This window comes from Haliaeetus leucocephalus, unplaced genomic scaffold (assembly GCF_000737465.1).
Source record: "Haliaeetus leucocephalus isolate CR32 unplaced genomic scaffold, Haliaeetus_leucocephalus-4.0 Scaffold92, whole genome shotgun sequence".
NCBI classification, from domain to species: domain Eukaryota; kingdom Metazoa; phylum Chordata; class Aves; order Accipitriformes; family Accipitridae; genus Haliaeetus; species Haliaeetus leucocephalus.
Window position 1 is genome coordinate 2065496 of NW_010972528.1, and position 23670 is coordinate 2089165.

A 23670-nucleotide genomic window follows, 5' to 3' on the forward strand; every position below is an offset into this window, starting at 1 on the left:
TCATCTGTGTTTATTTCCTCACTCTGTAAAATGAAGCTTTTATTCTCTCATAGAGGACTTTAAGGACATAAGCATGTGTAGCACATTGCTATCTAAATGTAATCAGAAAGCTGAAATTCCAATGACTATTCACCTTGCCTTAGCCTTCATGAGACTATATTTAAAGCATTAGACAATCATTACTTTCACCATGAAGGGCAATTGAACGTCGTGTTGTAAGAAGAGTGGAAAAAATAAGTTAGATATGTCTTATTGTCCTGGTTTCAGCTGGGATGTAGTTAGCTGTCTTCCTAGTAGCTGGTACAGTGCTATGTTTTGAGTTCAGTATGTGAAGAATGTTGATATCACTGATGTTTTCAGTTGTTGCTCAGTAGTGTTTAGACTACAGTCAAGGATTTTTCAGCTTCTCATGCCCAGCCAGGGCACCTGACCCAAACTGGCCAACAGTGTATTCCATACCATGTGATGTCCCATCTAGTTTAGGAACTGGGAAGTGGGGGGGGGCAAGGATTCGCGGCTTGGGGACTGGCTGGGTGTCGGTCGGCGGGGGGGGAGCGATTGCCCTGTGCATCATTTGTACATTTCCATCCTTTTATTACTACTGTTGTCATTTTATTAGTGTTATCATTATCATTATTAGCTTCTTCTTTTCTGTTCTATTAAATCGTTCTTATCTCAACCCAGGAGTTTTACTTCTTTTCCTGATTTTCTCCCCCATCCCACTGGATGGGGGGGGAGTGAGTGAGCGGCTGCGTGGTGCTTAGTTGCTGGCTGGGGTTAAACCACGACACTTATAAATTAGTTTCTTTTTCTCCCAGGGTAGACAAACCAGGAACCTTTAATTGAAGGACTTCACTAGAAAAGCAGGCAGATCAAGTGTTTCATGCATGTTTACCATCTCCAGCTCCTCAACACGCAGCTGTTTGCGGCACTTCAGAGAGACCCTGTGCTCTTTGGCATCCTGCAAAGTATCATTGCGCACAGTTGTGCTCAGACAGATCACTACATCCACCCTGCAGAAAAGAAAACAGCTTTTTACTCATATACCCTTCACTTAGACCAGCCAAGACTGGTGTTGCATCACCACATCAGAGAAACTGACCCCAAGAACCCAAACACAACAAAGTCCTTGTGCATCTGTGCTTACTTCTAGCCTGGGTGCAGTTCGATGGAGAGTAACTGGATCACAATTAAAACCCAAATCTAATGCTAATTGGAGTCTAGATCAGCAGACAAGAAGATATTCAAAATCCCACCACAGCCCTGCCCAGCAAGACCTCTGCTCTTATGTCACTTGAGCGCTTTAGAAAAGCTTTACTTAATCTCAGAAATAGATTAATACCTACATGGCATTGCAAGCAATCCTTTTGCATTATGGGAAGGGCGTTTATATCATAAAATGCAAATAGTCTTGCTATCCATGAACAGGACTGACCTTGTGTGTAATTTAGCCTTACGTCATTGCAGTAGGCCATTGAAGAAAACCCCTTACACCAAAACGAATAAGCCAGCTAAAACAAGTGGGATATTTTCCCTTCCCAGATCAGCAACTGGAACAATTGTAACCTGCATCTTAGAAGACGATGAATCTAGCAAGGATATAAAACATCCTTGGACGTGCAGTCCACTAATCGTAATCATTAGCTATTTTCAGAGCAAGAAAAATAAAGAGGACAGGCTTGTATGCAAGAGTAAAGCAGAAGTAATTTTAAAGAGGCAGGCAATGCCTCTACCTTAAGCATCTGCAGAATGCAGTCACTAAGGGTAAACACACAAAACAATCAGCCTTTAAACGAAGTCCCGCATTTTCTGTCCTATCGTGAAATATCCTGTAACTTTATTACATATTTGTACAATGACATTGCTGTTTGGTCAGGCGCTACATACTTTTTTTTGATGTTGGGGCAAAGTTTCAGCACATCCTCCTTGCAAGCCATTTTAAACTTGTATGAGAACCTAAAATCTTTCATTTGAACCTGCAAGAGAGAAATGAGGGAAAAAAAAAAAAGAGAAGTGCTGCCTGAAAGAACACTTGTTGAATCATAAAATCAGCAAATGCTTCTGCCCATAACTTATTAATGGGGAAGTAAGGGGGATGCTGCACTGCTGAAGAAGCTGGCACCCTATCTACCATACATCTGGAAGGAAGGTGGCCCTGAAAATCATCTCCACAAGCGACCATTTATGACCAGGCATGCAAGCACAACAGTGTGAATTCACAAGAGCGCTTTAAATACAGCGGGAAATCAATCTCAAAGAAGGAGGGGTTTCATAATTAGCTAATTTCTGTCAACACCCTCAAGAAACAGAACAGGCTTCCACTGATAGCGGAGCAAAGCGCTGCTTACCAGCTGGAAATGAGTAACTCCAATTGCACATTTTTCATTCATTTCCTTCTGGTGTTTGTTCTGTATTAGACACTCCATCAGGTCCCCAGAATCTATCTGGTTATCTGCAACCTCCTGAAGAAGAGATGAAAGGCTTAAAAATAAGCTACTCTTACCAGTCATGATTGTTACGCTCCTTTGGCCCACTATGACCAAGAAATAATGGAAGTTACAGTCCCACACTCTATTGTGAGCTTACACTCACCATTAACTGACCACCCTAGAGTTGTGCCACACAATTCTACCACTCAACTACATTTATAGATACAGTTCAGAAAAGAATCATCTCAGGCACATGCACACTTTAGACTCAGGAGAACATACTGCAGAGACTCAATGCTTACATGAAGTATTAGCTAGGTGCCTTCATTGCTATTTAACTACTCAATCCTAGAGCAATGTAAGAAGTTATTTCAGCAATGCTGAGCAGCCGCACAGAGTGGCGTGGCTAGATGTGCTGCCTGCAGCCAAGGGGGAAGGAAAAAAGTTTAGTTTTTAACCCACTGTAAGGAGTGATTTTTCCAATTACAGGGCAGTTTTCATCTTTAAACCTCTAGCTTTTGCGGTAGGACTCTGACAACAGCAGAAGTACTAGACAGAACTAAGAATTTTTGGGTTAGGGTGTTTTTTTTAATTAAAAAGACCGTTGTAACTTCTTACCTCTGATTTTATTTTTGGACTGTAACAAGTACACCAAGAACTAATACTAAAAATCTCTAACCTTTCCCACACAGTGCTTTTTCCCCCAAAAAGATATTCACACTATTATGGAGTACCCACATGACAGAATGTCTGGATAATGGGTTCACACGCTCTCATCAGCAAGGCTTCAATTTGAATGTCCTGCAGAAAACATGCAATATTTTATTTTCACAGTGAACAGACAAGAAAAAAGGCTCTGAAAAAACCTGTGATAACAAGTTAAACACAACCCAGTTTAAAGGGCTTTGAAATCCAGACAGCTTTGCCCTTCAATTCTGGAAATCCTAGGGTTCACTCTTGCCAACAAGATGGAGAATGCAAGACAAACCTTCCAGCTTAAGGGAGGAGCCTGGTCTCCACAGAAACTCATTGCTGGGATATTTCAGCAAACCTTCTCCAAACTGGATGCTACACCACTAGAAATCACCTTACACCTAGGCAGGAGTTAAAGATTAATAATAGTTCCGAGCAAGTCATTTTGTAATCACTGGGAAGGAAGCTTTCCCTAAGGCACAATGCAAGTTTTAAGAGATACATGGAACAGTCTGGGGCAAGATAATAAAACATGCGGCTTCATAAAATAAGTAAAGCTGCTGACCTCACTGAAAACCTCTAATGATGCACGTGGCAGTTACTTCTTGGAAAACTTTTGGGACAGGGGAGGAAAGTTGCAATATGGTACTCAAAACTACTCGCAAGCAAGACCAAAAAAAATGAAGTCTCATGACATATCTTGACTTTTGCACTGGTAACCCAGTTACCTTTAGCACGAAATCTTAGCTTCAGTACCATGACCGATTTTAAGCGGGAGAAATGTCATCGCCAGCCTAAAATCCTGAACCGTTGGTCAATTCTCTTCCTCAAGAATCCCACATGAAAACTTACATTGTACAGGGTAGAATGGATGGTCTCCGCTTGATCCCAGAGAGCTGCATTTCTGCAGCTGCTCTAACTTCACTTTTTTTCATCACTATCAAAATGACAAGCTTAACTTGACATGCTCAACTATTCCCTTTATCCCAGGCTGAAAACTGCTCACCTCAGACTCCAACTCAGTGAGGTTTCCCACTATGTCTCTGCACTCAGACACCAAGTCATCAAGATGGTCCTGAAGGCATTCCAGCTCCTACAAAAACAGACTCTTTAGTGTGTGATCCAAGAACCCAATTTGAAATGTTGTAACACACGTGGAACTGCCCTGCTCCTCAAAGTCCTAAACCTCATTTAATCCCACTCTTCTACTGGCACTCCCAGAACACATATACATCGTAGTGATTGAGAATGTTCATCTAGGATATTACCGCTTGTTCTCAAAAGCTGCATGATGTGCTTTCACTTCTGGAATATCACATTTAATTTGCCCTTCACATAACCTTAATGAGAGATTAATTACCTAAACTACAACCTATGACGGGCACTTCAAAAAGACAATGGTGTATGCTGTACTGCATCTGCTGTTGAACGGCTCCTCCCCTACAGCTATGCTAGGGCACAGCAATTTAACATGAAAGTATTCGTTGAAACTTTGTTAAGTAATAGCAAATGTTAGTTCAGTTCTGTATAAACACAGGAAGCATGTCAGTATTTGCCAAATGAAAATATCATAAAGTTTATGTGGGAAATGTCAAGCTTGTCATAGAATATTACAAATAAGAGTCAGGGTGGGGTGGGGTTGCTTCATTCAAGTCCTTCCTGTTAAGTAACCCCTTCCCCCTTCTCATTCCACTACACATTTGAACCTACTGAAGCCACGTAGTAGGCACAAAGATTCTTCGTATCACCTCCATCTCTGTCTAGTGTAGATTATGTTTCAAACCGCACACATTTTTAATATATTCTCAGCTATAAAGAGAGAGCTAACAGCAAGACGTCCCTTCTTCCCCTTTTTTGCCCTTCCTACCCATCCAGCTTTGCAACTGAATTACCAGTGTTACTGTGTACAGTACCTGCCCTGTCTCTGTTTTTTCACTGCACCACTTCCCTAAGTCAATCATGCACTTGTCCTGAAGGGCTGGGTCCAGCTTCACATCCATGGCACGCTGATGGAGGATTCTCTGGACCTCTGCTCTGCACTCTCGTGATAGCTGTTAAAGAGGGCAAAGAGCATTTAGTGTATGGGGTCTCTAAATCCACACAATGAAAACAAGATGCTGTCAAGTAAGGTACTGAGAGTGACAACAAACACCATCAGCAATCCCAGAAAGCACACAAGTTGTCCCATACTGCTCAGCATGAGCCTGCTGGGGCCCCCACAAGCGATCCGAGTTCCAAAAGAGTTCGGAACCCTGTCATTTAGTTTGGATGAAGGCTCCTTTCATTCCACTACAATAAATTTTATATTCTTAAACCTTCACTTTGCTTTTGAAATGAGATGTCAAAGCAGGTCCCTAAATTATCTGCTGCACTGCCCCTTTCATACAAAGCTACAGACTGCTTCTGGAGAAGAAAGTCAAAACAGCTCATGCCCTCAATACCAAAAGGGAAGCCCAGAATGAGGCAATATAGTCCAGCTGTAATTTCTTCTCAGCAATCCCCACTGCAGCACATCAGAGCCAGCATTTAGCAAGACTGAGGAAGAAACAAATTGCAGAAAATCAAGGGATACTGGTATGGTGCTTGTCAGACCTAAAATGCACCAGTTGAATCTTAAAACTTCATACATTTAAAAATCCAAACCACTAAAAGTTACCTAGCATTTTGTGTGCAGCACTGGAAAAAAGTAAAGATCTAACCTCTGATCAGTTTGCTTTCAAACACTAAATTTCAAAATGACAGCTGTTCCCTTAGCCTACTTTCCACAAGAAAAATACATTTTAAAGCCTTCTCTCTCTCTAATAGATTATTTGCAGGGTGGACTATTGATTTCTTTGGTCAGCACTAATTTAAAATGGAATTAAAAAGTCTCAACTCAGCAGACTAACAAACTGCATTAAAAAAATTATTCCTAAAAGACAGGTGCTTTCAATCAATACTTGACCTCTGCCACAAAAGACCTTTTAAATCAAGCTGTAGAAATTAATTTTTAAGCCAGGCCATTGTGTAAACCCACCAACTCCTAGGGGCTGTGTACACTACAGTGCCAAAAAAAATGGGACCAAGTACCCAGCTGCTCTCAAGGGAGTGCCTTGGTAAAGGCACAAGAGGGCAGCAAACTTGGAAAGAGTAGATCTGAACCAAACAAATGTGATTATGCTGTATCTCCAGACTGCAGAGCTGCAAGTCAGATCCCTACTGTCTTCTTTAAAGACAGCATAAGCACATTTACCAGTACAGTATGCTCCAAAGAACTGAAAGGATACTTTATATCAATAGGAAGAATTTAATGGAGCACAATCTGAAGTTGTACTCAAATAAAAACTTAATTAGAAACAGCCTAGGAAAGCTGGGCTCAGAACTCCTTTTTGCATAAAACCAATTTTGCAGCTATGCTAGCTATCTACAAGGAATCACATTCCTCTTTGGAAAGACAAGAGGGAGGACTTGAACTGTGTCTGAACAAATATACATAAGTTGTTGTCAGCATACAGTTCCCCCTGCAGGCAATTGTCACATCTTGATGGGGCTATTTTGCCTTACCAGAACACCACCACAGACCTTCAAGGCACATTTGAGGAGGAGTTGGGCATCTGAAGCAGTGCAACTACCACCTACAGTGAATGCTTTTAAGTAGCTTTTGCAAGTTCTTGCAGTTTTAGCACAGGGCGTCCAACTTCCAAATGTACACGCAACCATTCTATCACACATGTAAGAGCAGCAAGTTGCACTCCAGCACTTACCCTCCTTCCTTGCTCCTCCGTGCGGTACGCATGCCTGTACAAGCAGGAGAAAACAGCCCCTGGAGGCATCAGCTCACTAGTTTCATTCCAGCCATGGGTATGGCAGAGACGGGAGGCATCTCCCTGACACTTGCGGTAAAGGACCGTATCCAATCTGCAAACAAAGAAGTTAGCACTAGCACTTTACACAAACTTTTAACATTTTTTCATATTCTGAGATGCTTTTGAGGCAGAAAAATCCACTTCAAGTTTCATACACCACCACATCATTCTACAGCAGTGTCTACCCAACTGAACCAACAGGTGGCAAGATGCCCGTCACTCAATTTGTAGTCAACTCCCTAATCTTGCAAAAATACATTAAGACCTTTAATTACAGATTAAATCTTCAATGCTTCTTGAAGTGCCTCCCATTCTCTTCTGCAGCATGCCAGCCAAATGCTGACATGAGAAAAGAAATCATCTCCTTGACGTCCTACAGCAGCATAAAGGCAGGAACATACCATCTTTTGCTTGCATAGTATCTTTCATGTACTTTGTACTGCTGCCATTTTGAAATGCTAGTTTCATAAAAATCTGAGTTAGATTAATTGTCTGCTCTGGATTTGAGCTAACTGAAGACTCCGCATCCCTTGCTTTTGCATACAAGAAAACTGCAAGTGTAGGTCTCTTAAGATGATGTCTAATTACATTAAAGCTAAGAGAGATATTGCCAACTTTCCAAAATGGAAACTTCAGATTTCTACAACACTTTAGAAGGCAAACATCAAGTGATATCAGTGGACACAGTTATATAGATATACAGATAATGATAAAAATAGTAAGGAAACCATTTCCATTCCATGCATCTGCGCTAGGCGCGCAGTTCATACTTGATAAGCCAGTTCTAGGGAACATTGGTTAAACAAGATGAGCTAATGTTGCCCTGCCTGTAATATGAATTAGAATTATCTTTACTCCCAGCAAAATGCAAATACTCAGTCTTCCTTCTTCCAATCACTTAAGTTTAGCTCAAGCAATGAATTACCTGCTGGAAACATGGTACAGGTAGGAGAACCAGCAATGAAGAAAAACAGGAAGAGGAGGAAAAAAAAAAATTAAGTATTCTTGTCTACCTACGGAGACAGTTATTGAGATGACTAAATAAATAGCCACAAAGCCCTAAACTCTCTGGTCCATGAAGCCCCATGTATTTTAAAAGCAGAAAGTTCAGAGAGCATGTCAGCTCTTAACTACTGCCAATGCTGCCCATAGAGACAGCTATGAGTCAGATTTTCTTAACATTTGATTTGAATACCCTTTGCAGTAATTGAAGCCCATGACTTCTTGCCTTACACTACTTGTGGTCACCAAAAACAATTATTCTATTTCTTGCAGTAACCCCATTTGATGTACTCTACTTCCTCACCTCTCGCGTCTTCTTCCTCAGAAAAGCCAAACACTTATTCTTTCCTCACTGGTCATGTTCATCAAATTTATACTCTCCTCATCTTAACCCACACAGACACAAGGGGCTCTGTATACATTTAAAACAAAGCACTGCCATCTTTGGATGAGAAAATTGGAAAAGCAGTGCTCCAAAGGGACTTACATCTGTTCTACAGGCTGTAATAACACCTAGAGAATTTGAAAAGGCAGAAATGGAAGCAGGGAGCCTCTCACACAGTGGCTCTTTGTTATACTTAGTAGCTTAGTTTTCTTCAACTCCCATATTGTAGCACTCAAGAGCAGATAAAACTAGCTGCCACCTGCACAGAAAGTGACCGTCAACTTCAGTACGGCCAGAGAGACTTCTTTTAATTAAAGATGCATTGAATTTCAGAACTCAGACTTGAGACACTTTTTAGGGTTGCATCATTTCTAAGTGAGTACCTGATTTAAGTGGGTACCACACTTACTTTTTCTAAGCAGCTTTTGCTTCCACTGTTCTAGACAGGCATTAATGCCCTACAGACCTGGCATGCTTAAAAGTCCTCTTTTGAACAGAAGTATGCTATACTGTTTTACAAGGAACTGCTAATGAATACAAACACTAAATACAAGCATCAAGTGAGGATAAATTTTGTTTTACAGCACTCACTTCCAATCACGAGATATAAAATACTGGAGCTCCAGGAGTCTATGCTCACAGTCCTCTACCATCTTCTCAGTATACAAGTGCTCCATCAGGCAAGACAGAATCCTGCAAACAGAAGAAAAAAGTTAGGCAACAGACTGTTATAATCATGCTGAGCTTCCTTGCAACAGTTGGTGTTGCCAAATCTATGGTTCATTGGAAAGACTGGTAAGACATTCAAACACAGTGAAGATCTTTCTCTTCCTTCAAAAAGGTTACATTGAAAACAACTGTATAACACATTTGTACCCTCTTAAATTCCATTGTTTTAGTTATCTCAGCAAGTCTGATACACGACAAAATCATAAGGAATATTTTAAATAAAATTTGGCTCAGGAAACAATATATATCAGACCTGAAGATAAAGGAGACATTTGTCTCTGCAGTATGGGTTTGCTTAACTGGTCTTTCAAGGCTTGTTACTTTTCTTTGTGATATTCCTAGACTTACGCAGTAAGAGAAATTAGCACAAGAATTGTTACAAATTTAACCTAAGCGCCTGAGATTGCTATGTCCTTCACCAGTGCTAAAACAGTCCTGTTGCAAAAATACTAGCCTGCTTATGTGGCAAGAATGAAGACAGAGCTTGGTTTACACCAAACTAGCAATTCATACAGGGTTGGAGAAGTCCATCGTTTCTGGACAGGTTTTAGTATTTATACTGGTCAGCAACACAACCTTCAAGGATGCCCAGCAGAAACAAAAATGAGATGTACCCGAGAACCACCTACATTGGGTCTCCAGACCGTATGTGCTTGCAGGCAGTCTGTATCACCGACTCACAGGCCTCATTCAACGCTCGGTCAATGCGGTAATCTGCACCAGGGTCAGTTTCTTGAATCAGTGTTTGAAGCTAGAAGAAAGAAATTGTGGATAGGAAAACAAATAATTATCAAAACGAGAGCACTTACAACTTCTCAGTGTGGCAATTATACACCGATAACAACACTACCAGGTATGACCTCTGCTCTATGCTTGCTTATTTCAAATGCTTGTGCTGCCATCTCAATTACCACACATGGGAGTCCAGTGCTGCTGGACCCTAATTATCTTTATGAAGCAGCCCAGGAACATTGGATGAGACTGGTCACACACTGAAGGTCAACTTTATACCTGGACCACTTATATACCAATTTACAAAATGGAACTGGTAAAATTTGAATATTGTTATTTTTGATCCATACTCATCCAATAAAGCTGATGATACAAACATGCAATTCTGTCTCACTTCCATGAAGACTATCTATTGTTCTAAACTGAAACCCAAACCAATGTTTAAAGACCAGTTGCCTAACTACAAACAAAGCTTAAAAATGTTTTTTAATTCCCTGGAGAGGACACAAAAGTTTCACAGAAATACAGGATAAAACGTCCCGTTCTGCTGGCCCATGATATATCATTTCCTCAGGTATGCCTGCGCAAGCTTTTGGAAGCCAGGTAACCACAATTTGGTCTATATTAAACAATTTTTAATATATAAAAAGATAAAATTTTATTATTATTATGAAAGTATATATATTATTATATCACACATATACACATAACAAAAGCAGGGCATCAGTTTTTATGTACTTAAGAGAAGCCATGGTGTAAGTGAAAGATGAAACCAAAAACTTTCCAAAGATTTAGAAAACAGGTGTGCCAACTGGAAGCTGTGATATCCCTGCACTCCTTTTGTGACTTCTAAATACTTTCAACTGTCATAGGTAAATACAGTATGAACAGTTTCATCAAGTCCTTTCTTTTTGTCAAACAGTTATTCTGATTAAAGCTTCAGAAAAATAACTGTCTTTATTAATAAGGAAACATAATTTAACATCCACAGCACTGAGCTTCAAAATCAGATCCAGACAGGTCTCCTTCACACAGCCCATGATATCTGAACATGAATTTGGGAGGCATCTGTGGGGCCACAGGAAGGGAGTTTGGGTAAATCTCAATCTCACTTAATCTATAGTTTTGAGAAGGGTAGCTTTCTGGGCCATCACTCAGCCCAGGATCCTCATGTCCCACTTCATCTCCCACCAAGCTGTGAATTCCCAAAGACTGACATAGGGCAATCATCATCATTTGACAGGCAAATATTTTTAGCTGACAAATTTGGAGGGGAAAAAAAAAAAAAGGAAAGAAAAAAAGAGTTTGCTTAGAAGGCAACTGCACACCAACATCAAATGGTCTATGCTGTTAACATCCTAACACTTAATGATTTTTGTTACTCACCCCCAGCCCAACTAAATCAAATGCACAGTTATAATTTTATCCTCCATCTTTCAAAGCCTGCACCTGAGCACCATCCAGGAAACTTTCAGGGGCAAAGCCCTAACATCACAAAATACAAAGAAGAAAAAAGCATCAGAGAACTGGAGAAAATACAAGCTAGTACAATTTATCCAACAGGAAGCTTGTAATCAAACGGACAGACCACAGACTGCCTGGGAGGAACGCAGGATTTCCTGCAACTTGGTCTTGGCCAAAGTTAATTAGGTCCAGCCTCAGCTTCTAAGGGATGAAGGCAGCTTGGAAGAGAGCTGCCTAGCAGGCAACAAGCTGTTGATTCAAAAGTTCTTCTGATATTTTCACTTACTGCTACTACTAATACTACTACTATTAACAATAATTTATACAATTCTGACAGTGGTCAAACAGAAGCTAATACAGAATCCAGTCCATAACAGGGAGCCGCACTTTAACCAGTGGGAGAAGTGATACATGCTTTACAAACTTTTTAAGAGTCAATGCAAGAAGGAGAAGTATATGGTAGTTCTCCTGGCATGCACACACAGCCTGCATGGGCGGGCAATACTCTGCACATAAAGTGCTGGGCTCACTTCATGTCAGATGTTTACATATAAAAAAAAGGATGAAGTATGATTATTGGAATTACTCCCTCAAGGACAAATGGGTGAATAAAACCTCAAACCTGACACTTTCTTACACACAGAGATTAAATAAACTGGCCAGAGTATTATACCGGCAAAATTCTTCTTCAGGTCTCAGTTTAAGTGGTATTTGTGTTGCTATCAAGTGGAAGAGGCCAAAGAGCCCTGGGTATGACAGCTGGGAAGCGCCAGATCACCTCCCAGTCTCTCTGCCCTGTTTTGGGCACTACTGCAGGATTCCCAGTCCTGATCTTCAACCACATGCAAGATATGCAGCAGTGAGCCAGCTGCCCTGACTGCAGGGGCGAGGGAATAATTTGACACCATAAAAAGTGATAAAAGTGAAGGTTTTCTCCCACAACAAAGCCTTGCAGCTGAAAAGCAGCTGCATAAACTTTATAGTCCTCTGAACTTTCATCCTGATGTGGAGCTAAATTAACAATTAACTATCAATTTATTAGCTGTATTAGAAATCAGAAGCAGAAATATCTGCCCTTTGAGAAAGGATTATAGTTTTGCATGCTCAAGGGACTGAACAGATAAAGACGAGACCGGAGGAACATAAAAGCCACATATTTGAAAAATAGTTTGCCAGCAGCTCTAGTATAAAATATTGCTTCCACTAAGCAACACCATAGGTGCTAGACACTACCAGTACAGCTGTAGACCTTTTATGGGCTGATGCTCACAATTAAGGGACACATACATCTGCTATTTGGTGACCTACAGCATCGCAGACCCACCCTCCCGACATGCAGGATCTCCATCTTTGAAGAATAACATAACAATTACATTTGCAGAAGACTATTTAATGACTGGAACATATCCAAGCTGTATATGCTTCCCCAAAGCAAAGAAGAGCTTGTTTTACATGGGAAGACATGCTCCAGAATTAGCATCTGCTTACAATGATTTTTTCTTAATAAAATGCATGCCCCTATAGAAGTACATCAATAGTATAAATAATAGGAGCCCCATCCTTTGCTTCAGAACAGGCAGAGCATCTCCAAGACAGCAAAGCCAAAGTGCAAACAGCCCTGAAGAGGGCACGTTGCTAGAGCATACCTCTGATATGCTGGAGTGAGCAAGGTACTTGAACCCACAGTTAGGCAAGATATGGCAGACCAAACACCCACGAGTTGTTTTTTTAACTTAGGCTGAACAACTCATGTTACACAGAAAGCCATCGTTCCTCTACCATTTACAGAACTTGGGCATTTTAGCAAGTTCACTGATCAAAACCAAGACAAAAAACCACACAGCTCTTAAGACGTTTGGGTCTCGGCATGCCTCTTGCTCAACAGCACGGTTAATTGCAAGTGCAGACTCATATGCGAGAGCATTCTGGTTGAGGTGTCACAAGAAACGAAGCCCCTCAGATCAAGAAATCAGGGTCTGAGAAAGCATTTACTTGACAGTTTTGAGTACAAAGAATCACTCACGTTCCTCATGCAGGAAATAGTACAAGCAGAAGCTCCTGCAGGAAAATAAAATCATGCCAGTTCTTCAGCTATGTTTTGTTTAGGGATTTTTTTGGCATTGTTTTTGGCAGATGGGCAAACATCTTCCTTTCATAAGGCAAACAGAATCAGAATAAATCTTGACAGGCAGGACAGTAAGTAAAACCAGATCCAAATTAGATGCTTCCCATTCCAATTTCCCCAAGCAAACTGTCTAGGCAAGCACATCTGAAGAATTTCAGGACTAGTCCTACTGCTTTGAGCTAGCCAGGAAATCAAAGTGCTGTATTAGCATTACCTACTGATGCTACTAAAAGCACAGAGACATGAGTTTTTGACTCCACATAGAAAAGACAACATTTGGAGATGGGCCCAAAGCTCTGCAGCCAGTTCTGCTGGGACAACCCCAAAGTAACCGTGTTGTTTTCCTGTTTCCTCAGGTGATGAGGTAGATGCCACAGACCAGTAGTTCCAACAACAGCAGCCACATCTAAGTTCAATCTGAGAGCATCAGCACCATGTTTCTGAAATAAGAATTGCCCAAGAACAGCAGAAAGCAAGGACCAACATCAGTCAGCTTTGGTCCAGCTGGACTTGGGCTGAAGCCATGTGGACCAAGCAGTAGCCAGGAAGCAAGCAAGCACGAAACAGCTGAAGCAGCCATCCTATCTGCAGACGAGGAGCCTTTGTACCTCCAATGTGATAGGAGTTCTCACTGACATTACATTGTAGACAAAAACCCCCAAAACAAAACAGTCCATGCTCTTTGATGCAGTCTGCTTACTAGTTTTTGGAAATCCTAACACAGATCAATCTTTCCTCCACGAATGAATTTACCAAAGCAGCACTTCCAAGACATCCACATGTCACAGACTGAACTGTACTGACACAAGGCAATGAAGAAGCTGAGAAATCAGCTTCAGAAAAGCATCAGTGGCTCAGCAGAAGCGTGTGTCAAAGATGCTCTCTAGGAACCCGAAAGGAAATTAAGTAGCTCCAGCTACTATGAAGCTGATGGGCCTCTAACTTGCCTTCCTCACAGCCTGTCATATGGGTCAATCTCATATGACAGGCAAGTTTGAGTCTCTTGCACAAGCCACACAGTACATGGAAGGGTTTCAGACAATATTCTCTTCCTTACAAAGATAATTTACCTACCATAGAAAGCAAAAGCAAGAAGCTCATTCTAACACAGTAAATCAGAACAGAACAAAACCACTGACAGCTGAGACAACCATTACCATTCACATATAAAAATATCAACAATAAGTGATTTAGTACTTCAGAAGTCGTAGGCAGCTATATAATAGTACTGTGCCAGTCCTCAGGAACCCAGAGCATTGGAATATTTATCCCATTCTTGCAATCATCCATTTCCTCTTGCCCATAAAAATATGGACAAACTAATCCTATTTTATAAAATCAACACTTAATTTGCTCCTGCTGTCTTTTTCACAGAGAACAAAATATAGGTCATTCAACTTGAAGGGGAGTCATGGACAAGCCCTGCTGTTGCATCAACAGAAAATTAAAGCAGTAGCTTAAGTATAAGAAAATCGAAAAAAAAAAACCCTAGAGATTTCTACAGATGTTCTTTTTCCCCACAAGTCTGAATTCTCGTATCACTTTTGGGGGTCCCCTGCCCTGACTTATGACTTGCTCTGAACATGCCCTTCATGATCTGGAAGTTATTCCCACGATGAACTGACCTTGCCACAATTTGCAAATAATCAAGTTCTGAGGCAGCAAGTTCAATTTCATATTTAAACAGAAACAAGTATTCAGTTTTTCACATAAATCTTCCAAAGCATAAGCCATGCACTACAGCTCACTGCAAAAATGACTCAAACTGTACAGCTGCTGCACCGATACACCTGGTATTTATGCAGAAATAAGCTTCATCACAAAAGCATCCTATGCCTTACAAAAATTTAAGAGATACTGATTTACCTTTGATAACATACACAAACTGGCAACATTTTGGGCTCAGGCTTTAAGCTACATTTACACTGAAAATGGAATACAGTGGTTCCATATACTCCAGGAGGTCAAGAGCATGCATCTCCTCAAATTCCTACATCAGCACTAATAGCCACTTTTGGCATTGATATCACTTTCCCAGGCTCATGGGCCATTAAAAAAGCAGGTATTAAGTACAAAAATGTAATATCACATTAAAAGGCACTAACAAGTTTGAACCAATATTAAATAACTGTTTTCAATTTAAAGAGACTACAAACAGGATGCATCTAGGCCAAAATGGAGTTTAAGCAAGGCAAAAGAATTATCCCATTTTAAAATGGTATTTTGGAGAACGATGACATTTCCTTCAGTGGCTGCAACTACAATGACGTGCAGCAGTATGTTGTACCTACCTGTCCCTGAAGTTCCATTTCCATTGTTTAAGCCAAATGAAATCACAAAAATAAAACTGAGTGGAAAAGTGCTTTGAGAAGATGTAGTGCATTTCCAAGGACAGGGCATAGGGGGAAAAGGGAAGGAGAGAGAATGTTTTAGAACTTATAAAAAAGCAAGTTTCCCTACATCTTGCACCCAGGAGAGAATTCCATGACTTGAAAGCTGCTGGAGAAGAACTACTGAAGATCCAGTACAAAATCCAGAGCAAAACAATCCAAAATGTATTTTTTGAGGAAAAAAAACATTACTAATTTGCTGCTAGATACCAAGTTACACTTCATACCATGACAATTACACAACTGCCTCCAGCATTCACTGGTACCCAGCAGAGCCAGACTGCCTTCAGCCAAATCTCCATCGCAAGGCAAAATGTTAACAGACAAACCAGTGCTTCTACCAACTGAGCAACCTAGAAGCAAAGTGATAGAAAACTATCTTACTGCCTGCTGACAATTCAGGCCGACGTTTCCCTTTTCACCCCGTACTACTTTCATCAGGCAATGCAGGGTGCGACCTTTCCGATGCAGGCCTGAGCAGTGGTGTTCGATCTCCCCTCGACAGCTCAGGATTATTTCTGGGCTCAGTGAGAAGTCTTCCATTAGCATGCGCCGGTAATCCAACATTTCACCCTGGCACTCGCTGCTCACTTGTCGACCTGAGCCAAAAGAAGATGACATGATTTAGTATTAATGCTTAGCAGAGCCCTTCTTGACCTATGCTACCATCATGTTGGAAGAATGGGAACAATGTCCACACTCTGGACAACACCAGATCACAACAAATGTGCTAGAGTGGACATGCTGGAGATCAAACCAGTTCTTATGGTAGCAGCTCCTGCCATTTGACTGAACCTGTAAAATAGCCAGTTTATGGATTCATACACAGTTTTGCAAAAACAGGTCCTGAAAGATTAGGAGTTTCATATTACAGGAGTTGCTTTTGAAGAACAGCTGAAAGCACTCAGTGGACCTACAGTTCTGTACCACAGGCCAGCTCTTCCCCATATGCTCAAGGGCTTGTTTTTCCACCATAAAAATGGAAGTCACCTATGGTAACTTACCAGCTTGATTATAACTGGCAGAGGCATTTGTCTGGACAGCAGGTTAAACATTTTCTGAGGAACAGGTTTTCTAGAGCAATAGCATGTACTTGCTCAGGAAGCCAAAACACAGAGTAAGTTACCAAGAGTATATACAGAGTGTCTAACAAACCACTGCAGTTGCACAGAAATCTAACTTTAATCAGTGCTTAGGTCTGCTATAAGCTTTCCTACAGTCCCCATGTGGACATTTTGTTGGGGTTTTTTTTCAATCAAAAGGAACATGCCTTTTTTGCTGTGCCCTCCCCCTAGCCCCCATCACAAGCTATTCATACATGTACAACACCCCATGCAACAGAGGTCCTATACCTCAAGAGGGGCTCCCAGGCATTATAATGCAGACACGTGGAGGTGTGTGGAATAATTAGTGTTCCTCCTGGGCTATGCTTCCTGCATGAGCCACAGGCTGCAGAACCTGTTCCACCATGAAAGTGGAAGTTAATAACTGAACAGCAGTTTTCTACATGTAATTCAGGAAAGCACCTGCCCACTGCAGAGAGAAGGAAAAACCCCACAACTTTTCCACAAACAGCGCACAGCATTTCCGCATCAATCAGAAGCAATGAGTTATTCAAACTCACAAATGCACAGATTGCTTATGGTGTGACGGCAGCCTTCCCCTCCTGTGCCAGGGGCATTACAGCATGCAGCCCTGCTGCTGAATCAGAAACCAACCAGCTGCATGCCAAGGGGGAAAGCAAACAATTCTCCAGTATAACTCTAGAGTATATAATGTGGTGTTTTACATGTTATGGAAATTTCACAGAGAACCTTTAGCACGGTCCTGCCATATAGGGCCCTCTAATGCCTTTGGGACAGCTGCTGATGTTTGGGCATCTCCAGCTTGCACTAACTTAAATGAACAAAAATAATATTCTCACACTTACCTTCCTTCTATATAGGAAAAACTAGAGTTAGAGAAATTAAGGCCTTTACCCAAGCTACTGACTGCAAGGCAAGAACATTACTTACAAGAGGCAGAGGACTGAGTATCTCTGGCTTTCCCTGAGTGATAAGAAACAGGTTCTCTATTCTGTGTTTTAACCTAGTAGCATAGTTAATGCTTACTACATAAAAGAGGAAGAAAGCTGCTTGAATTCATAGTGAATAGAAGGATTTGCAATTACACATCACCCGTCCAAGTGGGATTTGCTATTTTGCATTTTAAACTTCTTGTCTACACAACAGGAGTCAGTGTTAGAGATTTACTCAGCTATTCTGATCTTTAAAACAACAGTGATGAAAGCATTATGATGAGAAAACTTGCCTCTGAACCAAAGTTTGGAGAAGGTTACTTGGAGAAGGGGACTGTAAATACATGTTGAAGCTGAAGGTCCAAGAGAAACTTAAAAAATATCAAGGTCCCAGCAAGTCACAGTTCTCTTGACTGAACTCCACTTACCTCTATGCACAGCAGACTCTAAGCACATCAACAGATAGGAAAGCCTGGCTTCCCGAGACCGGGGAAGGTTCTCCACATTACAGCGGTACTTCTTCAGATCACTTTTACAGGACTTTGCCAGCGAGTAACTGACTTTGTAGTCTTGGGCAATCAGCTTCTGGCGAGTCGTCAGCGCATCACGACACTGCAGGAGACACATTGGGATGGCTGAATGAGTTTCTGTGCACTGGTGGCAGAGAGCTAGATCTGCTGCTGTTAAATTTTCAGATTGTGTTTCCAAAGATGACTGATGCTTTAAAATTCATGCATTTAAGCTAGACTCCAGTCAAATTTCATTTGTCTCAGAAACCACACAGTTAACAATGCACACCAAGGTCAACAGATCAAGGGTTTTAAAGGCAGCAGCTCTCTGCAGAGCACTTCTTAAAACTGCACATTCATCCAGCTTTTTGTGAAGAGCTATGGCTGAGAGCATGACTCATTCTTGATAACTAGGATCAGTTGCTGACATTTATCCCAGCTGTGGTATGCACTCACCCCATGCCCTCAAGAAACATCTTTTTCCAGTCGCATTTACAAAATAGCGTGTTCTCTGCATTTGTTCTGCAACATGCCGAACAGATGACAGCAGACAAAGCAGTCTAACCATGGGAATTTCTAGCCATTTTCCACAAGTGATGAGGCTCACGAGGATGCACTGTGGCCAAACCTGAACCCAGCAGCTGCAAGAACAACCCTCTAAATTTCATCCAAAAAAGGGCCTGTAAAAACACTGCTACGCTTCATAGCTTTTGGTTTAAATTTTATGAAAATTAAATCCGAGGGTGGCAGATAATTCAGAATAGTTCAGGCAAATTTGTCAATTCCTGGACTATTTGAAAGGAAGGAAAACTGTGCATGTGTACAGTAGGGAAAACAGGGAGCAATCTTGGCAGAAGGAACAGAGAAGCCCTATAGCCCTCTCCCCTTCCTTACATCAGGTTTTTGACTTTTGTCCCGCTCCCTCCCACATACCTACTCCAGGACCTCAAAGCCCTACTCCAAGATATTCCCACCTCCTCCCTCATGCTCCCATCCCTGTGCCATGACTGGGACCTTGGGACTAGACAGACTTAAAGCTCTGGACGCAAGGAGATACAGGCTCACAGATAACTCACCCCCTAAAGCAAGGAAAGGTCAGGTACAGCCAGAGAGCCCAGCCTGGAGAGTAGTTTTGGATTACACAAAACAAGCCACCTACTAGGCAGCTATTGTCAGCTACATGTGTATGCAGCAGCCGATGCCATCAGCAAGGCACGACATTTTACTGGATAACAACTTCTACAAAACTAGTGACTTTGCAGATGGTCCAACTTTGGCAGCTACAAGAGTGAGACCTGGATTTTGTGTTCCTCCTGCTCTGCAAACCACACCCTCAGAGCATCCACCCCTCTCTCCCTACCAAGTCATCTGCTACAGTTTTGCCTAACGTCTCAAAACCTTACATTCATATCTTAGCTGATCATGGAAAAGACCCCTCAAAAACCACCACTGTCCCCTTACAACCAAAAACAGGTTAAGCAAAAATAGCAGTCCATTTCAGTAACATACTTGTACAAAATGGAGCTTTCTTTCAAGCCCTCAGGGATCACACTCTCAGTTTTGAATTTGTTAACTGGAACCAAGCTTTCAGATAGCAAACGCATTTAAAGAAAAGGAAGTGAGTCTGGTCCCTCCAGGCCTCTGAATCAGGCTCCTTCAGCGGAGCTTCCCCCAGGAGGGCTTTACAGATATTCATATATTCATCTTCGTATCCTTTCAGAAAGATGATATAATTCCATATAAACCCAAACACTATGATGCTGCTTCCGCAATGACTGAAGGCACTGCTGCCTTCCCAAAACACCTACACCAATACAAACTCTTTTCAGCACTGGCTTTCCAGAACAACTTTTTTATTGTTGTTGAAAACCACATCTTCAGCAAAAACATAAAGGAAACTCCAGTAACTGAACTGTGCATCTTTCCCACAGAATTTGCTGCTTCATAGTCAGACATGCATAGCCTTGAAAACAAAAATGAAACACACATAGCTTCCCGTACTGAGGCATTTGGGCTGTTTTGTTTCTAATCTGTACATTATGACAGCATTTATCCAAGGCTTACCCCAGCATGGTGCGACTTCTACTTTAAACACTCAATCACAGTGCTACCACTGGAGCTCCAAGTCTACCTTCCCAAATTACCCACCCAAAAGCTTTGATTTATTTAAATCCTTAACTTTAAAGGCTGTAACTTGAGTACAATTAATTCAAGCCATCAGTACGTAGCTGGAAACACAAACATATCGAAGTAAAAGCATCTGTTAAAGCAGCCAGTTATCTGACCACATAGATGATGGATTTTCCTCAACACTGGAAAAGAATAATGTAGCCTGGACTGATGAATGATCTGATGATTTCTACATTAAGGATTTGTCTCACTGAAACAGATACCTACCTTTTCACTCATTGATTCTTCAAACTTGTGATTAAAGAGGCACTTGTAGACTCGGCCTTCCCCAGCCTGAGTCTGTGAAACAGAACAGTAACATTTACCATTAAAGATAAGACTTTTAATGCTTAACAAGCAGGCTAAACTACACCTAAAGAGATTTATTTTTTAAACTAGAAATATATTAACTTTAATATTTTGAATTACAGTGATAGCTTCTATACTATAAAAGTCTTTTAAATTTTATTGCATTAAAAAAATCTGGTCATGTTCATCATCCTTTTAGTGAGAAGACACTCAGCTGATACAAGTAATTCAGACTGAACAATGCAGCTTTCCAGCTCATCTTGTGAGAGATAAGGAATGCTGCAAGTAGTCAGACCAGGTTTACCTCGTGCAACAGCTTACCGCTGCAGAAGGCGGCAGTCACTTACCTTTGTTGCCTCCTCCCCATTTGAGTCATTCCACTCCGTCACACCAGCTCTGATGGCCATTAAACCACTTATGCCAATTCAGTTCATTAACCCACTGGAAATAACGCTTGTTTGTTGGGTGAGTGAATTTAATACCACATTTATTGCAAAATGACAACTACAAGGTGTCTGTTTTCAGTATTACATGATCTCGCTCAGGCTCCACTCTACCATTCCACTCCTCCTTTCCAATGGGGTTTTGTGGGTTTTTTAACCAATTACTGTAGAAAAACATGCAAGAGGAAACTACTCACATTTTCACAAAATCGTTCTCTATCATCTCGGCACGCAAAGTAGAGATGACGGTCCAAGTGGAAGTCATCCGAAGAGAGTTCAGCTACACGAAGAATTGCTTTCTTACACTGATCAGAAACCTGAATTCGAGGATCAGTCTCCTCTGCCTCTTTTACCAGGCCTTTTTCCAGGCATGCCACCACCTCTCCTTGCGAGTGGGCATCCTATGTGAGAAGAGCAAGACACCTGTAACCAACCACTTACGTAATCAAGTGATCTGTGAATCTGGATAAGCACCGCATAAATTAAGTGACAAACTGTCTACACAGAGAATTCCAAAAGTTCAGCCTAAACTGCACTTACATTCATAGGAGGCAACAGGTAATATCTGTACTATCCACACACTTTATACATCACCATCCTGCTGATGGCCACGGTGAAATCCCCTCCTCCAATGCTCTGGGTTTGTTTTAACATGACTTAATGAGATTATCGCTACTTAGTCACACTGCTCAGAGCAGTTTACCAAAATGGCCAAATTATCTTTAATCTGACATAACTCTCTTTGCACCATGGCAACAGCAGGCAACAGCATCACATTAAGAACATACTTGGGGGAGAGAAAAATCATAGTTCCTCCTTGCTGAGACAAGCCTTCAGTTTGGGTGGTGATAATTAGTGATGCTAAAAAGGCCACAAAGGAGCTCTGACCAAAGCAGGCTTCTCAATGCTAATTCCTCCATTAAGGTGCTAAAAAAATTCAAAGCATTCAAGAGTAGACAAAGTCTCAGACAAAGCAGTTCTGGCCCAATACCATACACCACACCCACTGTCCCGCAAGCCTGAAGACAACTTTCGGCTATGACCAGCGACTTCCAGAGAGCCTGTGCTTTGTATGAAAGCCCAGAAGAGGCAGGGCAAGGCTCTGTTTAGTTTCCTACATCCTTTTTACATGTTTAGAAAGGGAACTATACCCCCTCTATACCCCCAATTTCTCTAATAAACAAGAACTCTTCTGGAACAGATCTCTCAAGGCTTCTGCAAGTTTTTCCTGTGAAGACCACCTTAATTTATGCTGCTCTGCTGTGAGAGAATATTGCTATTAAATTTATATCAGACTACCTGGAGTATACGACAAGCCATGAATATTTGCATACATCAACCTGGCATTTGCAGTAACCATTTAGGAGCTATCCCTTCAGCCCACTCTTGCCAAGTAGATTCATCCATTGCTGCTGCAACAGCACAAGTAAGAAAGCAGTCTCACTAAAATATGACTGTGACTATTCAAAGCCATGCAACTCTTGCAAATCTTTTTGTTCTGACCTGTTTCCTCAGGCAGGCAACCTTTCATTCCTGTTTTAACTCTGCTACACTTGGAGCACAAGCAGAACTGGCCAATTAAAGTCATAAACACAACCCAGAAGTATCATCAGTTTAAAAGGGCTAAAAGTAGTTTTCCCCTTAAAAAAGGCAAAAAAACCCCCAAAACCACACCCCCTAAAACTCCGTATTTTGGTTTGCTCTTTTCTTTGAGTGGGAACTGGCCAACTCCACATGCTGGCCAGGTATCAACATCTTTGAAGAAATATAATTATAATATTAACAGTCCCTTTAGGACTGAACCCAAAAGGGATCCGAGGAATACTAGTTAGCAGTACATTCACCACATTACTTAAAATTGTCATTTATCCATAACCACACCAAACACACACACTCTTCCACAAATCCTTGTGGTCACTCATAGGCAGTAATTACAACTGAGGAGCTGGCAAGCATAAATGATTGAGAACAACCATTTTAAGCTCCTCTGGCAGTTTTTTGCTCCAGCCTAGGTGAGGTTGCAGCTGGGAGGCAAGGCAGGCCAAGATTACTCTCACTCACCTGCAAGCCAGCAAAGGCGGCACAAAACAAGTTTTCCTGGTAGGAAAATCAGAAGTTTCCTGGTTTCTTGAAGCATGGGTCTAGATTCCTGGCCAGAGTCATGCTATATACGAAAGTGAACCTATTTTTGATAGCCTAGTGAAAGTGGATTTCCATATGCTGGATACTGAATGTTTACTGTTGCATTTCAGGGACACAACATGAAATGACTAACTTATTGCATTACTTCGCAAATACAATTTTTACATTTGGGTAGATCATCTTGTGGTGCTGTCTGCTGCCCTGTATTAGAGCAATTTTAAAACATATCAGACTTAACAGAAATAGAAACACATGCAAGTCAGCACAGCTAGCTCCTGATAGATGCA

The 23670-nt window shown here is 41.4% G+C and overlaps 1 protein-coding gene across 1 annotated transcript in view; it reads right to left on the reverse strand.

Moving 5' to 3' along the window:
• Window positions 1-23670, reverse strand: part of GLG1 (golgi glycoprotein 1) — a gene marked incomplete at its 5' end in the record, with an annotated part of 83788 nt that overhangs the window by 8580 nt on the left and 51538 nt on the right. Inside the window, 13 exons of the mRNA XM_010585209.1 lie at window positions 896-1013; window positions 1888-1976; window positions 2349-2462; window positions 3168-3230; window positions 4129-4215; window positions 5036-5173; window positions 6866-7019; window positions 8946-9047; window positions 9713-9834; window positions 16179-16393; window positions 18240-18423; window positions 20718-20789; window positions 21439-21642. Of these exons, the coding sequence (XP_010583511.1) occupies window positions 896-1013; window positions 1888-1976; window positions 2349-2462; window positions 3168-3230; window positions 4129-4215; window positions 5036-5173; window positions 6866-7019; window positions 8946-9047; window positions 9713-9834; window positions 16179-16393; window positions 18240-18423; window positions 20718-20789; window positions 21439-21642 (1662 nt within the window). The remainder of the gene's footprint in view (window positions 1-895; window positions 1014-1887; window positions 1977-2348; window positions 2463-3167; window positions 3231-4128; window positions 4216-5035; window positions 5174-6865; window positions 7020-8945; window positions 9048-9712; window positions 9835-16178; window positions 16394-18239; window positions 18424-20717; window positions 20790-21438; window positions 21643-23670) is intronic.